We start from the raw sequence: 18120 nt of genomic DNA, 5'->3' as shown, positions 1-18120 counted from the left end.
TACTTTTCTACCACCCTTGCTGACTCTCAGAACTTTCCTGTGTGGAAGGCAGAGGGCATGGTGCAGGGACAAGAGCCCAGGGTTGAATGTCAGCTGCTCTGGGCCTTGTCTTCCTCAATTTCTGTCTGTAAACAGGAATGACACTTACTTCATAATGCTGTAATAAAACTTAAATGAGATAATATAAATAAAAACAAGCCTAGTACAATTTTTTTCATAAAGTAGGCTTAGGATATATATTAAATAGGTATGAACTTGCCCCACCCATGTTTTATCTGCTCTCCAAATCATTTCTTTTTTTAACCTTACCAGAAATATTCATAAAGATACATATGTATGTATGTGTATATATGTGGAGCGTTGCATGTGAATATACATGTGTGTATATGTATATGTATATATACATATATAAGAAAAATTACAGTGCAAACTACCATCCAGCTCAACTGTCAGCATCTCAGAAGCACCCCCAGACTACATGCCCCTCCCTGATGAAATTCCCATTTCTCCCTCCAGTCCAATTCACTTCTCATCTTGTTAAAAAATAATTTTCTTTTCCCCTTTCGCTCATGCCTCTGGGTTGTCTCCAGCCTCTTTGCTGTGCCTGTGCCTGTCGCTTCACCAAGGCTCTGAGTGACACGTCATTCATGGGAGAGAAGTGAAATAAAGTGGTTTAGCAGAGCAGGGCCGCACATGCGTACGCGTGTGTATGTGTGTCCACACCTCCTACCTCTGTGGAGAGCAGCAAACCAGACATCTCGTGAGATATGTCTTAACCCCAAAGAACAGAAGGGACAAGTGGACCGATTGGAGAGAGGTTTGCCAATATGTGGGCAATTTACTGCTCCCTAAGACATCCCCCCCACCCCACCCCCGGGCCACTGAGTCTTGTACCTTCTGCAGTGGGGGATGATCGTCACGGCAGCTAGAACTCTGGTTACACTGAGTCCACAATTTCTCTTCTTTAGATCCCCAGGTTCTACCCCACCCTGGGATTTCTACCTTCCTCAACTGACAAATCAGTTTCCAACTTAAATGTTCCCTTCTCAAAGAGACCTTCCCTGACCACCACTGCAATCACTCTCTCCTACTATACTCGATTTTGATACTTTTCTTCATATTAGTACCTGAAATTATCTCATTTGTCTACATGTTCCTCTTTATGGATATCATACTAATAAACAATGTGAACTCAGGATCTAAACTGGGTTAGAACGTCAGCCACTCCACTGACTAGCTTGAACAAATTGTTTAACCTTGCTGGGCCTCCAATGCATCATCTGTCAAATGGGAATACAGGATTTATTAAAAGGGGAATCATAGAATCATTATGTGAAGGAAATGAGTTAATGTATGGAAAGCCTTCAGTATAATGCCAGACACATAAGTACTAGTAAAGTGTACTTAAAGTACTACTATTATCAGCTATGTCAATAATAATCATTATTATAATTATCCTCCTATCTACCCTCTAGAATGTAAGCATTCTGACGGGAGGGCTTTTATCTGCTGTTCCCTGTAGAATATCCAATGCCTAAGAAGAGTACCTGGCACATATTCATAATATACTGAATAGTTCCTGACAAATATGTCTGAGAAGCCCAGTCCCAACCCTGCCTCTGAGTGCAGGACAGGGCCACATAAACAAATCACTACAATGTGGTGGCTACAATACAAAACCAGAGTCTGAGTGAGTTGTGCAGCGTTGTAAAGGAGGAGACAATTAATTCCTTCCCAGAGTCTCAGGGAGACTTCACAGAGGAGATCACCCTTACAGTCTTAAAGCTCGATAACCCTCAGGAAACAGAGAACGGGGCAAGGAAAGGTTCTCCAGAAAAGCAACACAGCACATCTAACAGCCTCGGAATACTGAGGGAACTGCCTGTAGTTTAGGTAGCTGGGGCGAGCAGGGGGAAATGGAGAGATGCAAGGAGAAGCTGCTGGACCAGCTCGTGAAGGGTCTCCTGCTTGTGATGCTAAGAAACTTGGGTTTTATTCCAACAGTAGTGAGGAGTCATTGCAGAAGCACAGTAAAGGAAGGAGCATAATCAAATTTACCGGTTTGAAAGATCACCCCAGCTGCAACGAGGAGGCTGGGTTGGCTGGCCCTCAAAAGAGGAGACAGGGAGACCAAGTACTGGGAAAGTCCAAGTGAGAGGGGTGACAGCTGACGAGGGAGGGGAGGGTGGGGAGGGAGGGAGGAAGGATGGCTTTGAGAAATCATCAGGAGGTAGAGCTTGTCATTGGGGATTGATTGGATGTGAGGGGCTGTGTGAGAGAATGCAGAGCACAAGACAACTGTATTTCTTAATTTTGTCGCTGGGCGATTGGTTGTCCCATTAACCAAAGCAGAGAATTTGGAGAGGGGAATCATTTTATGTGTGAAATGGGTACGTAACGAGTTCACCTGTGGACATTTTAATCTTGGCGATCATCAAAGTGAAGGATGTTTTGTATGAAAGGATGTTGACAATTGTTGAGCATCTGTCATGTGCCTGGAACTGTGTGTGGCTCCTTATGTATTTTACCTCATTTAATATTTAGAACAGCGGATCGAGAGATGGGGCATTATCATTTTTTTATAGATGATAAAACTGAGGCTCAATGAGTAACGATCCCTACTTAACATAGTGAACACCAAAGAACAGTTAAGTAGACCAGTTTGATTAAGCAAGATTGAATGAAGTTCATACAAAGAGACGGATCAGAAAATAAAGTAATAAAGGTAGTTTGGGAGCAGATCATGGAAAAATTTGAATGGAGGTATTAACCACCCCACAGGGGTGTTGTGAAAATCAGGTGAGAGAAAGCTTGTAAAGCATTTTGTACACTATAGAATGCTCACCAAATATGAGGAGTTTCGGGCTTCCCCGGTGGCGTGGTGGTTGGGAGTCCGCCTGCCGGTGCGGGGGACACGGGTTCGTGCCCCGGTTGGGGAAGATCCCACATGCCGCGGAGCGGCTGGGCCCGTGAGCCATGGCCGCTGAGCCTGCGCGTCCGGAGCCTGTGCTCCGCAGCGGGGGAGGCCACAGCAGTGAGAGGCCCGCGTACCGCAGGAAAAAAAAAATATATATATATATATATATATATATGAGGAGTTCCAGTTGTGGCCAAACCTTATTGCAACAAATGGTAATAATAAGATCATAGTGATAAGTGAATTATAGAGTTCAAATCCATACTTATTAAATAAAATTCAATCATGATGTCTTCTCCCCGTTCTTCTTACTGATAGGTCCACAAAAGAATCTCTAACATATAACAGTGACTTTTCTTTCTCCCCATCACACCATCAACATGACTGGTTTGAAGGAGAACTCTCCCAAGAAAAGATGATAATATGGTAGACATGAGAAGGAAGAGATTTGAAAGTCAAACGGACCCAGCTCATCCCAATTGGTGTGTCCTCAGACTTCGGAGTGAGACCCTAAAGATAATTAACTTGGTTATTTCTACTGTCAGGCAGAAACCAAAAATATTAGGATAAAATCCCCAGGCCTCCTACCTGATGACTGTTTGCATGTGAACTGGAAGAGGCAATGCTCCACAAATGCTGAGGGTGGGCTGAGTCACTGTTGATAAGGTCTCCATCAGATAAGCCAACTTAAGCTATCTGTGCCCTCCTTGGCTTTCGATTTCAGAAATACATGACCAGACACTCTCTGGGCTACTCACAATCCCTCCCTCCATGTTCTCTCTTTTTATATTTCTGGCTCCTCTTGTTTCAAGCCTCTGTCCTTTCTCCACATTCTCTGTCACTACTCTGCAGGATTAGACCAGCACTGCCCAAAAGAAATAGAATGAGAGCCACATATATAATTTTAACTTTTCTGATAGCCACATTAGAAAGTAAAAGGAAATGGGTAAAACTAATCTTAATATATTTTATTTAACCCAGAATATTATCATTTTAACGTGTAATCAATATTAAAAGAAGCAGTGCTGAGATATTTGACATTCTTATCCTTCAAGCCAAGTCTTCAAAATTCAGTGTGTATTTTTACACTGACAACATGCAATCCAAGTGCTCCAAGAGCTACATGTAGCCAGTGGCCACCATATGAATAGCACAGTGTGGGGCAGCGCTCAGTCCCATGAGGTATCAGATTGCCCACCCTTCGCTCAATCCAGCATCCCAGATATATTTGCATTTCATGTGAGCTTCAGTAAAAGGAATGATGGAACTGGCTGTTGAGGATTCCATGCTATAATGATGTTCCTCAACTTTACTTCCATCTGCATGGCAGAGTGACAGTTTCCAGAGAGATCAGATGAAACCCATCCACCGCTGCCCATAGTCTGAAGTATAACTGAGCTGCTTCTCTCTTCACTCCCAAATGGAAGAGGCTTTAGCGTACAATCACTAGCCACACGCCCGTGGGCCTGGACCTCTGCCTTAGCCCCCAAACGTGGCAGCAGATACTTGTGAATAATAAAGAAAAAATGCTTCAGTCCCACCCACCAGCTGCAGGGTCATTTAACACAGGAAACAAAGGTGACAACAAGGCCTTGGGAGAATTTTCAAGAGAAAATCCGTATCCCTCAGGACTTGTCCCCAGAATGAACTCCGGGGGCGAAGCAACCAAACAGACTATGTTCTTAGGGATTTTCCTCTTGACATGAGAGCAATGATGGCATGACTTTAGGCAAGCCATTTCACTCTTAGTGCCCCACCAGAATTTTGTCCATGTCAGAAGGGGCCACCGAAGCAACCAATGACAGGTAGAGTGAATAGATGTCTCAAATCAAGTGAAGACCGAGGAATAGGGTTACACCAGTCCTCTCACAGGACCTATGCTTTCCCTTGACCTTTTCTCTGGGAAACAAGGCTCACTGTTGGAGCAAATGTGTGTGGCTGACCAGTCAAAGCCCTCTCCTGATGCCATGCAGCCCTTGGTCCTCCCTTGGTACTGCCCAGGCTGGCAGACTACCTCCCCGCTCTGCTGTTCAGCTGAGCAATCAGAGTACCTCATGGTACAGCTGCGGACAATACCGCGCCCACCCCTTCTGCTTTTGTGGTCTCCTCCTTTGTGACTGCTACAGCATATGTTTTATTAAAAAGGAAAAGGAGGGGAGATGAGAGGTTTTGTACATGGGCACGCCAAGAATCTTAAGACTGAAAATCTTCTCCTCCATGCTAAATGCCTGAGGGCTTTGGCATTTTGCTGGCTCCATGTAAACCCCAATAGGGATATTTGGGTGGGGAAACAGGAAATGAAGGGAAATCAAGGCTCTCTCTTAGGAGATTCTGAGTCTAAAAAAAATATATGAGAAGATTTTCTCGCGTTCTCTTGAAATTTGCCTACTTTCCCCCAATATCTTTCTCCAAAAATTTTGATATGTTGTTAAGCTCCCTGACCTTGAGCACTGTTTTTCCCATAATATATGGATTAGGCTTGAGGGTGGATAGAAGGCTTAGGTAATTTTCGGTGCCTAATGAGATGTCCAACATTTCAAAGCCCTCTGCCTGATCTGAGGGCAGCTTCCTCTAGGCCAACCCGTGCTTCACGTAATTAACCCAGGTGTAAGCTGTTTCCAGGATCCAAGTGGAGCAGTGGTTTAAGGCAAACCCCACGGAAACATGCAAGCCTTGAAGTTTCCAGCCTTCTCAGCTGTGCTGCAGTTAGCCTCTCTGTCAGCTGGAATCTTTTTCCCATTTCTCCCTCTCCAAACAAATCCCACCCTATCCCCCATGACACAACTCTAATTCTCCTTCCTTGGAATACTGATAGCTCTCATTATCTGTGCAAATCAACTGTAGATTAATTAGGTCCGCCTCAAGAGTCTCTTGTATTGAACTGCTGTTTAGAATGTATGTTGTCATTTACCTTTCTCCCAGATGTAAGCCTATTTTCCTAACTAGAATGTAAGATCATTGAGGGCAAAGACAAAGTCTTATAAGACTTTTATCCCTCACAGCCCTTAGGTCAGAGCCAGAGGCAAAGCCTGTGTCACTGCAACCTCCCATTCCTGTCAAGTACAGAACAGCTGAATCAAATCACAGTTACTAAGATTAACCCATTCCTTAGGAGGAGTCAGGAGAGTCTGGGGTTGGTTTGGGAATGATGAGACCCACACCCTACTCCATAGGTTCCCTTAATTGCTGTGTGACCCAGAGTAAAACAGTTCATCTTTCCAAGGTCCTCTGCCCTCCTTTTTCCAAGAAGGAGGCTAAACTCATTCTAGTCTCCTTCTTAGGGTAATCAAAGATAAAGGAGGCTATAAGGCCTGTGAGGATTAATGAGATGAGCTCCCTAAAATGCTCCCAACCCTTTGGAAGAGTATGCAATTATAAAATGTATACAAGGTCTTATTATCTAAGAGAAAGAGTTGAATCACCAAAAATACACAGCACAGTGGGGAAAACAAAACACTGAGTGGGAACTCTCAACACTAAGCATCCCACTCAGCAGAAAGTGCCCACGCAGATGTCTCCAGTCCCTTCTGATTACCTCTTGTTTGTGAGCTGGGGAGGGACTTCGGAGCACTGTCTCAGAGGGGATGTTTTTGGTGCGACACTCCCCAGTGGCTGGCCTGTGTCTTGGGAAAGGGCATCGGAAGGAGTGGATGATGCAGGGATGTTCTTTGCCCTCTGGCCTTTCTCAGTAAACAACCTGTTAGGAGGCCAGAAGGGAAAACCCAGAGGATGATCTTAAGGGCCTAAATGGGGAAGATGTTCCCCACCCATGAGTCTGGCCCAATGCTAGCGGAGCAGGAACCCTCCTCCCTCCCCAGCCCTTCCCTCCTTTTCTCCTTTCTTGTGGCCATACTGCAGCACACAGCACTCCATTCTGGGAGATAAAGCCAGCCCCATTTTTGGTGAGGAGGGAGAAGCAAGAGTCAGGGATGCTTCTGTCTTCTCCATGGCTGCAGAATAGCTGTTAAACCCTTTGGTGCCAGGTGCCCTCCAACAGGGAAGACCATGGTCTGACATTTGCTTCCTTTCCCTCAAACATTTCACAGTATCCAGGCTCTGTACCAGCTCAAATCATATCGCTCCTCAAAGAAGCAAAGCATGCATCTTTCCCCACAGTAGGCAGCAGCTAAAAAGAATGTATATATATGTATAGCAACAGCTATGATATTGATAAGATTTCAGGGTCATTGTGTCAGCATTGCTTGGTCATGCCCCCGGTGCTGCAAAGCAACTTATTCTGGATGGGAGGGAACTCCAGAGGGTCCTGCCTTAAACAAATAACATACACATAACTGTGGGAAGTCAAGAGGGAAAACACACAAACTCGAATATCACTTTGCTGTTGCCTGATGTCATCAGACTGCCCCCCAGGGGATTTTGTAAAATACTTTAGCTGCTTGGTTAATGCTGGCATTGCCCTGTATTCCAGGAGGCATGGTCAGAAAGAGTGTCCCTTCCACATGCACATGTCTGGAGAAGGACAGAGGCAGAAATACTTGACTTACACTATACCTTTTATCCTCCAGATTGCTCTGTGCTGACATATCATTGTCCCTGCTGGATAAGGCTCAGATTACGCAGCTAGAAGCCTGGCTTGTTATAATTGCTATCCTTTTAACAAAACATTTGCTCCTGCTCGGGACACCTGACTCCCAGACCTAGGAAGAGCACACACACAGTTCTTTATGGAGGCGTCTGTGCAATCATGTCACAGCACATTAGCTTGATTATTAGTTCATATTTGGCTTAGGTCTATATACTCTGGATAAATATGTACCATGCAGGGGGACTACTTGGTGAGGAGAAAACTCCTCTGGGCTGGAAGAGCAGCTCCCAAGTTCATATTTCTACTAGGAAGGAACACTCCAGGCATCTGGGGCCTGGGCAGAGAGCTGCACAAGCATGCTTCTTCTAGCGGCAGCCTGCTTCCTGCATACAGCTGTGAGCACAGGCACACACATATATATACACACACACATACCATAGGCAGCATTAGACTGTGTACCCAGCTGATCACAGAACCGGGGAGAGAGAGAGATCACCAGATAATCTCAGTGTGCCCCTCCTTCCAGCACAGCAATGCTCTCCCCAGTGCCTCCAGCGCACTGCCAGGTTCAACTCAATCAATGGGGTTTCTGCCACCACCCGGGGAGACTATTTGCAACCCACAGGGGTTCACTCTTCAATCTGTTTTTTTTTTTTTTCTTGGTTGCATGTGCATGGGAGAAAGAGACAGGCCTCTAGAGACATACCAGGGAGCTCTATGGACATGTGAATATAGCTCTAGGAACATGTGAATACCTGTGAACATGTGTTATCATGTATCACAACCTCCATCCCAAACATAGTGAACCGTGTACAGTTCAGTCCAGCATCTGCTGGGCATGCAGAAGTCCTTGTCATCTTCTGCAATTATGCAGTCCGATTGGATTTTCTGAAGCTAATGGGAGTTGCACTAACTTTGAGGACTTAAACCAGGCAAAAGCAATATAGGTCAGGCAGAGTGCCCAAGTCGTGCGGCAGCCGTGCAACACCAGGAGGCAATAATAGGACGATCTCTAGCTAAACCCCAAAGTCCACTGCTCAGCTCCACAAGACAGAAACTAAGAGGTGGGGATCATTCCCTCTGCCTGAAACTGCCAGACACCAGGGCAAGAGGGTTGTAGGAGGGCAAAACGATCCCCTTACCAAGAGACACACCAAAAATATAACGAAAAGGGAATGGAGAAAAACTACCAAAACCCTGCACTGTTACCTTGAATCCTTGCAAGAGCCCTCCTTGCTGTATCAGCTGCTCCCCAAACCTCCACCGATTGGGAGGAGACTCCTGAAAGATTCCAGGATTTTGTGCAACATCTCCAGTGGCAGCTTTCCAAAGTTTTTACTTCATGATTTCTCGTGGCTCCTTCTCATTTGGGGAAACGTGAACGCCTCCCCCTCAGCGTGTGAAAGGGAGTCGATGTCTCTTTTCAAATTCCTTGCTACCCGCTTTGCTGCTGCTGCTGCTGCCGCTGCCGCCGCCGCCGCCGCCGCCGCCGCCGCCGCCGTCAGACCACTTGCCTGCTGCCTTCCAGCTGAGCAGCAAGGATGCCCGGCACCCACAGCATGTTTGAAGTGGGGCTTCGACGCTGGGCCGGGGCGCACGCGGGTGGAGAGGGAAGGAAAGTACCAAACCCGACCCGGGGAATCCTCTGTCCCTCCTCCGAAGAGAAAACCAAGATCGTGCCTTCCTTCCAACTCTAAAGAGACTCACTCACCCTGTCTCTCTCCCGGAATCACTGCCTTGCACATGGGTAGAGACAGTTCCTCCTGCTTCACCGCTCCCTCGTATGCCTGCAGACCTGCCCAGGCGCTCGCCGCGCACGGCAGGTGCACATCCCTGGGCAAGTGCTAACGGGATCCTCCGAGCTTAGCGAACGGGCTGCCCGAGCAGCCGCGGGCAGAGCAGCTTCCGAGGCGAGCGGATTCCATCCCAGGCTGCAGCCCGGCGTGTCTCTGCTCCGACTCCGAGCTCCGTACCTAGGCAGTTTCACCTGCAGACTCAGACACCAGCTGAGCGTCTTAAGATAACAATGCTCCCCTGCCTGCCTCTCTCTTTCTTTCTTATGCACTTAGGTAGGCAGCCAATGGGACGCAGCGCCACACTCCCCACAAGCTCCCATTGGCTGGGCGGCTCGGCTGGGGGCGGGCTCGGGGCCTCACCGGCTGTCTCCTTTGGTTAGCTGGCTGGCGGGGCTACCAGCTCTGTTAACCCTCCCAGCTTTGCAGTAGGGACTTTTTTTGGTGTGGATAAGGGAGGCTTGGATAAATTCACGACTGGGGAGTTGGAGACTGGAAGAAGGCTGAGGAAACAGGAAGAAACTTGGGAGCTAATTACATTTTCTTCTAATCTTCCTAAGATAATCATTTGTCCCAGACCATTTTGTTTACTTGCTTAACTAGAACTAGCAGAGATAGGGACCCATTTGAGCCATTTTCCTTCTAATCTGAGGTTTTATTCTGTTTTGTGCATTTTAGCCTCTTGGTCTTGGTCCTGAATTACTTAATTAGAAATGAGTCCCCAGGTGAGAATACTTATCTCACAGCATACTCTCTGTCTCCCTCCCTCCCTCCCTCCCTCTCTCTCTCTCTTTCTCTCTCTCTCTCTCTCTCTCTCTCTCTCACACACACACACACACACACCCAGAGATACAGGAGAGAGAGGCAAAAGATGGCAGGGACTCAGTGAGTACAGAGAGAAACAGATTTAGATACTCTGAACAGCTAAATCAAGAAACATTCTGTCCCCAAACCAGGATTGTAAAGACAAAGGCAAAGAGAAGAACTTCAGGTTCAGGTTTCTGGGGAGAAATTTAGGGGGAAAAAATTGTCCTGCTTCCCAAAGAGTGAATTGTTTTGCCTGTGGTGTCTTCCTCCTGCATGCCTCCTTTCACTTCAGTGTGTATCAGGAAGAGGGATTGTGAATCTCCACTTGGTTTTTAAAGGAAGACTAGAGAAATCAGAACAGGAACAGCCTTGTTTCTGTGAAGCAGGTGCTGTTGCTGAGCCTGTGAATTGAGAGGAGAGAGAGAAAGAGGAAGAAAGAAAGAGACAGAGATAGAGACAGGGAGAGATGGGGAGGTGGAGAGGAAAGAGTAAAGAAAGAAAATATTAACTTTGAATCAAAGAGTGTGAAATATATTCTTAATGTCCTAATGAGGATGCGAAACTGAATTATGTCCAGCTAACTAGCATACTACACTAAATTTTGGCAGAGCATGGGAGAGTAATAGTTGAAGAAAGAATCCAATTCAACAGAAGAGCTGGGGGTGGGAGCTGGCAAAGGAATGTGACGGGTTCATACTAACTTCTACGATGGGGGAAATATGGAGAGGAAAATACAGAGTCAAAAAGGGAGAGAAGTGTTTCAATTTAGTTTATTTTAAAAATAGAGAGCAACATTAAAGATTACTTTTGTAAAGAACTAGGAAAAAGAAAAGTATGCAGAGGCTTAATGAATGCCAAAATAGTATATACATCAGGATTATCTAAAAAGCATCAGGGAGCCAGATGTTCTGAATAAAGGGGAAAATTAGAAATATTCCTCATGTATACACCCTGAGCCCCACCCATCTCTTTCACCTCCATTCCCTCCTCTGTATCTTATATAGGTTTGAACTTACCTCTCCATACTGTAGGTATCTGTTTGCCTAAGCTAACAAAACATGTCAGAGAATAGTCCTCAGGATAAAATATCTAAGTAAAATATAATAATATTTTACTAAGTAAAATAATATCCAGTGAAAGTCTAAATCTGCCGCTGTCCAACTCCTGAGTTATTTACTCCTGTGCTTCCTAGAGACAGAGGCCCCCTGAACTTGTTCTGGATGACAAGATGCCAAGTGTTGAGACTCTCATAAAAATAGTAGAAAGGAGTGGGTAAATGAAATGAGTAGTTGAATAAGTGATTACCAATCTCGATGGAAAGAAAGATAAAATTTCCAAAACCTCTAAAGGAGAAGTAAAGGGGGTATAGAGTTGGGAAACAAGAAAACAACTTGTAAAAAGAAAAACTTGCCTCTGCTTTCTTCTCCTATGGAGTCCTAAGCCATGTAAAAAACACTTTATTGAGGTATAATAGACATCACAAAATTCCACAAGTGTACAGTTTGATAAATTTTTGCCTAAATATGCATCCATGTGGCCACCACCCACAGCATTTCCAGGAAGCTCGTCCTGACATTCTCAGTCAAAACTCCCCTCCTCATACAGATAACCACTATTCTGACTTCTAGCACCAAAGATTAATGTTACCTGGTCTTGAAGTTCATAAATGTAGACTCTTATAGGATACACTCTTCTGTGTCTGGTTTCATTCACTTATTATGTCTGTGAGATTCACCCACATAGTTGCATGTTTATTATTTTACTGCTGTGTAGTATTCCGTCACATGACTAAATGCTATTTACCCATTCTCCTATTGATGCATATTTGGGTTCCTTCCATTTTTGTCTGTTATGAATAAACCTGCTATGAATGATCTTCATTCTTTTGATGGATACATACAATCATTTATCCTGGATATACGCCAAAGATCATAAATCATTTAGTTTGCTTTTGGCTACTACATGGGAAAAAAAATCTCATGAAAATCTCATGAAAGAAGCCTATTTTTGGGCTTCCCTGGTGGCGCAGTGGTTGAGAGTCCGCCTGCTGATGCAGGAGACGTGGGTTCGTGCCCCTGTCCGGGAAGATGCCACATGCCGAGGAGCGGCTGGGCCCGTGAGCCATGGCCGCTGGGCCTGCGCGTCTGGAGCCTGTGCTCCGCAACGGGAGAGGGCGCAACAGTGAGAGGCCCGCGTACCGCAAAAAAAAAAAAAAAAAAAAAAGAAGCCTATTTTCTTTCTGAAATAATTGAAGAGCAGATAATGGCAAAATATCACTACTGAGCACCAACTAAACGCCTAAAATGTTAAATTCTTTATATACATACTCTCATTTCCTTCTCACACCTATTCTAAAAAGCATGTATTATTGTTCCTATTTTTTTAATAAGAATGTTGAATGCAAAACACTGTATTGGGATATGACCCTTGGCCTCCTAATGTGGGCTGTGCGTGTGTGTGTGTGTGTGTGTGTGTGTGTGTGTGTAAGGAATCTGTGAGAGGAGCTATGAGAGAAGGGAGTGATGGAAGTTCTCACTACATAGATAAGGCCTGAGATTTGCCTGCAGAGAAGGGACAATCTGGAGAACAGAGTGGTGCGTTCCAGGTGGACAGAATGGCGTGGGAGGAGTGAAAATGGAGAACGGGCTTTAATTCGATGGGGATGTGTATGTGTGTTGTTGGGGGAGGGGAAGGGGATAGTGTAGTAAGCAATACAGCTAAGAGAATAAATCGTATGAAACTTGGAAGAAGGTTTGAATTTCGAAACTATGGTGTTCGAACTTTATCCTGTAGGAAAAGAAAAACTTTAGAATGGCACGAGGAAAGCAAGATTTCACGAAGATCAATCTGGTAGTTGTCTAAAGAACAGGTTAATAGCAGGGAAAGCATTCACAAGCTATTATAAGGGTCAAGGAGCAAGGCTGTTGGTACTGGAATATAGGAATTTGGACCTCAGGAGAAAACAAGTATAAGTACTTGTACTTATATTATCTGTGGCCTGTGCGATGGGCAGAGATCACTGGCCCCATTTTATTGAGGGGGACAATGAAGGTAAGAATGGTCCAGGCTCATCTCCAAATAAGTAAATTATGGAGTTGAGACTTGACTCCAAGTCTGTTGTCTCACCACATCATGTTGCCTGTACAGAAAGGTAATTGTGTAGCTGCACACAAATTTCTCCCAGCCCCATTTAAATGTAAAACATTGTACAGAATAGATGGTCTAGTTTCTGTGAACTTCACCCTCTCCCCCATCTCTAGGTACTTAATTCCCTAAAAGAAGACCATGTGACAGTGTATGCGTGTTTACAGGAATCCAGTGCCCTGACAATATATTATCTCTTTTTATTTGCATAGTCTTCTTGCTCGACACTTTCACAGAGAAGGAGGTCTTTAAAGGCTTGAGACACCAATTCCAAGTCTTTCCAACTCAGTATACACTTTTTTTAAAGTAACTTGATCATATCAACATATATATATATATACTTAAAAAATATTTATTTTTGGCTGCGTTGGGTCTTCGTTGCTGTGCACGGGCTTTCTCTAGTTGCGGCGAGCAGAGGCTACTCTTCCTTGTGGTGCGCGGGCTTCTCGTTGCAGTGGCTTCTCTTGTTGTGAAGCACAGGCTCTAGGTGCGCGGGCTTCAGTAGTTGTGGCGCGCGGGCTTCAGTAGTTGTGGCATGCAAGCTCAGTAGTTGTGGCTCGCGGGCTCTAGAGCATAGGCTCAGTAGTTGTGCCCTTTGGGCTTAGTTTCTCCGCGGCATGTGGGATCTTCCCAGACCAGGGCTCGAACCCTGTGTCCCCTGCAATGGCAGGCGGATTCTTAACCATTGCATCACCAGGGGAGCCTCAATATACACTTTTAAATGGACATTTGATCCATGTACTCTTTTTCTTGTAACTGTGAATAAGAAAGCAGGTAAAAATATAAGCATGTAAAAATGACTACAGATAAGCAAAGTAGATATTGACTTATTAGAAAATCAACATCAAATGGTTCACTCGGGTTTTCTAAAATGACTCAAGACACATCAGAAAATTGGGAAGAAAGATTTCAAAACAATAGTAGATTATATGCTACTCAAAAGCAGGAACAATATTTTTCCTAGAATCTGCTGATGCTCAGTCTATCTGCTGATGCTTAGCATATGGTAGGTATGCAGATGTTTACTGAATGAATTACTGGGGGCCATTAAGTCCAACGACTATCCATGGGTACACCTAGATGTCCCATAACTGTGTAGTGGAGAAAGCCCTAGGCAAAGAAATCTTGTCTGTGGCCTTAGCTCCCCCACCCCTTCTTGGCATATTGATCTTGGGTAAAACACCTCAGTATTTCACTGTCCTCAACTTCCTCATCTGTTAAATGAGAGACTGGACTAATAGATGATCTGGTAGTTTCGTGCCATTTCTCACATTCTAAGGCTAAGTGTATTTTCTTGTTATCCGCTCTGATTTTTCAATGGTAAACCTTGAGTAACTAAGTTAATACTGCTTTTTTATGCTAGAGAGAGTAGACAAAAAAAGTATCATGGGGTCTTTCTCTCCCGCAGTATCTCCTATGAAGATGAGTTTTAGAAAGGTCATTAGCTGATAAATGGTTTTTGCAGTACTTTGCAATGCTACATGGTAATATATCTCTGGGTTAGTTCTCAGATATGTCAAATTAAAAAAACAAAAACTTAACTTGTAATGAAGTATTTTTGTTTTCTTTTCTGGTAAGCAGGCCTTTCACTCCTTAAACATGACCTTAAATATGCCTCATTTTCTCTATTCCCATTCATCAACTAGACTAACCTTGTGAAATATATGGCAAAAGCTTTTTAAAATTCTTTTAAAGGACATACATTCACATTTGCCAATAAATTGACACCAGCTAGGATGAGAATGAAATTGTTTCTAAAGTGGGGGTCCACTTTGAAGAGGGTGGTACATTAAATTCCTAGAGATTAGGAGTTATTTATAACATAGTCTTACAGCACCTAGTATTTAAGTCAGCACTGAATAAATGATGTTGGAGAGGCAAACTTTTTTAAAATTGAAGTATAGTTGATCTACAGTGTTGTGTAGTTTTGGCAAACTTTTGAAATAAGTTATAGGTTATCGTGTGAAAGTTCAATTACTCATCAGATACCAGCACGTACAAACATCACTTTTCTGTCACAGTTTACTGTCGTTATTTTGCTAAGGTATCACTGTCCAGCACTAATGGAAAGAAAATTTATGTGGGTTTTTGTTGTTAATGTTGTTGTTGTTGTTGTTATCTACCCTGCTCTACTCTTGATTGGGCTGGGATTGACTTGGCCCATGCCCAAGGATATTCTTTTATTCCTTTTCCATTTGTTAAGGGTGCTTAGAAACTTTGTTTTTCTCAAATTTTCTTCCAGCTCTGTTCTGTTTACTGGATTCTCTAAAAACTAAAAGCTTAACATTTCTTTGAGTTAGCTCTACTTTTTCTCTCAATTATAGCATGCCCCAAATTATCTTTATATTGCTTATCATAGATAACGTTTGTAACAGAAATGAAACTGAAGAGGCAGAGAGAAATTGCAAATAAAAGTTCGGGTCTCCTGCTTAACTGTATGCAGTACACTGGCTCTGTTCTTTGTTATTCATACCATCTATGTATATCTACATACAGAATATTTCCTTTAAATATTTCTGCAAAGTTAGTGCTGAGTAATAATACACACGTGCATTTATACCAGTACACGCTTATCCAATATACAAATCCAATTTTAGTGGGTAAAGAAGACTGGGACCACCTACATCTACAAAATAACTGGGGGCGTATTTGGATCTAGAGACCCCCATCACCTGCTCTGAGGAAGCACCTTATAAGCGGGGGTGTGTGTGTGTGTGTGTGTGTGTGTGTGTGTGTGTGTGTGTCCTCCCCAAGGCATCTGGAAGATAATGCGAGAGGGAATATTTTGCATTGCAAAAACGGTTAAAAAAAAAAAAAAAAAAAAAAGCTGTGCACGTAGTTTATAGCCAGGAGCGTGCTCCTGCCAAGGGATGCAAAGGAGGAGAAAGGCGGCAGCACCTGCAGCCTACTGAGGACTGACCTGATTCCCTAGAATCTTCAGCTCCCTTCCTCTTTCCTCCGACGTCCTTCCTTCTCCTTTTCTCCACTCCCCACCTCCCCCCACCCCTCTTTTCCCTTCCCCAGATAAGCAGCTCCGGGAAACAAAGAGCGCGGGCTCTCCAGGCATCAGCGCTTAAGCCCTGCACCAGGCTAGCGGCGTCTCGTTCCGAGGACCAGAGCTTTCCCGGCTCCACATCTCCTCCCCAACGTCCCCCGCCTCCCGCGCTCGCTCGCTCGCTCCCTCCCGCTCGCTGCCTCCCCCACCTTCGCGGCGCTGGGAGGAAGGCGGCCGGGGCTCAAGATGGCTTTAGCCGGGCTCTGCGCCCTGCTCGCCTGCTGCTGGGGGCCGGCGGCGGTGCTGGCCACGGCCGCGGGCGACGTGGATCCTTCCAAGGAGCTGGAGTGCAAGCTGAAGAGCATCACGGTGTCGGCGCTGCCTTTCCTGCGCGAGAACGACCTGAGTATCATGCACAGCCCCTCGGCCTCCGAGCCCAAGCTCCTCTTCTCGGTACGCAACGACTTCCCGGGAGAAATGGTCGTGGTGGACGACCTGGAGAACACGGAGCTGCCCTACTTCGTGCTGGGTGAGTCCCGGGGGAGGTCGAGGCGCTGGCCCGGCGCCCTCACCGCCCCCCCCCCCCCCACTCGGGCTCGCTCTCCACACCCACTCGCCGGCGACCTCCCCTCCCCCACTCCTACCTCCCTGGATCCGCCCCATTCCCAGACCATTCTCCACACCGACTTGCAGACTGGCGCCTCAAAGCTGGGCCTTCCACCTCCCCTCAGCCGCCCTACCCCAAAGGAACAGGTTGCAGGAGTCTCTCTGAAACCTTTCCCAGCCTTGACCTCCCAGCTTTCATTCAGAAGCACGTTGACAGCGCACTTCTTGGCAGTTCCCAGCTCACCTCCCAGAAGCCCTTTTCCCACTCCCAGGCCACATGCTCAGTTCTTTGCTTCACACTCCCTGGGCCCCCATCTCCACCCACAGCATCCCCTGGGGGAGTTAGAAATAGGTATCCAGTACCCACCTAGCCAGGTATGTGCAGGCCAGATTGCACTGGCTGAATCTCCAGTATTCACTCACTGAGAGCTCTTTTTCTGTCACCAGGTTGCTGAAACTCTCTGGCCTTCTTTCAGAACAGAAGTTTCCTACACCCCTGTGTCCATCCTGGCAAGTCCTACCTCCATGCTTACATGTAACAGACACCTCCTTACAGACACCTCCACATCTCCAATTCCTTGGATGAACAAATCATCCAACTGTAGTCTGTTAACACTGGCATCTTTGTTCTCCAGCTCCCTTAGACAGATAGGCCTTCCTGCACAAAGAATAGCCTCCCTGGCCAAGAAGCTCTTCCTTCCTTTGTTTATTTATTTGCATCTCTCTCTTGGTATCCCTATTTTAATTTCCTTAGGTCACAAAAACTCCTTCAGGTACTGGAACTTCTACATCACTTCTAATCCACCCCTCTTTTTTCACTTCCAAGCTGCAAAGATACTGTAGTCCTGCTCCAGCATCTTGCAAAGTACCACAGGTTCATGTGACCTTGTTGACCAAAATTTCCATCACTTCTCCATGTGCAGATCCATCTCACCCTGCTGTGCACGCCCACCATGCGATCCATTTCTTCACTGCTGCTATAAATCATTCTTATTTTGCCCAGGAGAGAATTAAAATATAACCACAAGTAAGTTTCTAGATCCAAGAAAAAAAAGTGAAAATGTCCAGGAAGCTGTTTCATCTATTGACTGCCCGACCAACTAAAGTTCACTTTGTAGGGACATGGCTTCCTTTTGGCCGTATGTAGGTTGAAACCACAAATGGAATGCTATTTCACATCCTCTTCATGCTCTTTCCTATGAGACATAAAACATTGAGAAGTGGATGAGTAAACCCCCACTCTCCAGCCCCTATGGAAAAACAATTTCAAAAATTGCCTGGTCCTTTGAAAAGTTGGTTCACAGTTCCTGGA

General features: G+C 45.3%; 2 protein-coding genes and 1 long non-coding RNA gene across 4 annotated transcripts in view; 1 reads left to right on the top strand and 2 right to left on the bottom strand.

Moving 5' to 3' along the window:
• The window catches only part of BRINP2 (BMP/retinoic acid inducible neural specific 2), a 117687-nt gene extending 108232 nt beyond the window's left edge, over nucleotides 1-9455 (bottom strand). The window contains exon 1 of the mRNA XM_060009723.2: nucleotides 8673-9455. The gene's annotated coding sequence lies outside the window, so the exon portion shown is untranslated. The remainder of the gene's footprint in view (nucleotides 1-8672) is intronic.
• A 3956-nt stretch (nucleotides 9456-13411) lies between these two features.
• On the bottom strand, nucleotides 13412-17244 carry LOC132439779 (uncharacterized). The gene is made up of 3 exons (XR_009522414.1): nucleotides 17176-17244; nucleotides 16412-16589; nucleotides 13412-13963 (listed from the first exon to the last, which is right to left on the bottom strand). It is a non-coding gene; the product is annotated as an uncharacterized lncRNA (long non-coding RNA).
• The window catches only part of ASTN1 (astrotactin 1), a 330103-nt gene continuing 328409 nt past the window's right edge, over nucleotides 16427-18120 (top strand). For both annotated transcript variants that reach the window (XM_060034430.1, XM_060034419.1), the window contains exon 1: nucleotides 16427-16731. In XM_060034430.1, coding sequence (XP_059890413.1) covers nucleotides 16449-16731 — 283 coding nt within the window. In that variant the 5' untranslated portion in view covers nucleotides 16427-16448. The remainder of the gene's footprint in view (nucleotides 16732-18120) is intronic.

This window comes from Delphinus delphis, chromosome 1, assembly GCF_949987515.2.
Source record: "Delphinus delphis chromosome 1, mDelDel1.2, whole genome shotgun sequence".
Taxonomy (NCBI): domain Eukaryota; kingdom Metazoa; phylum Chordata; class Mammalia; order Artiodactyla; family Delphinidae; genus Delphinus; species Delphinus delphis.
Note: the sequence above shows the minus strand (reverse complement) of the source record. Positions and strands in the feature narration are given on the sequence as shown.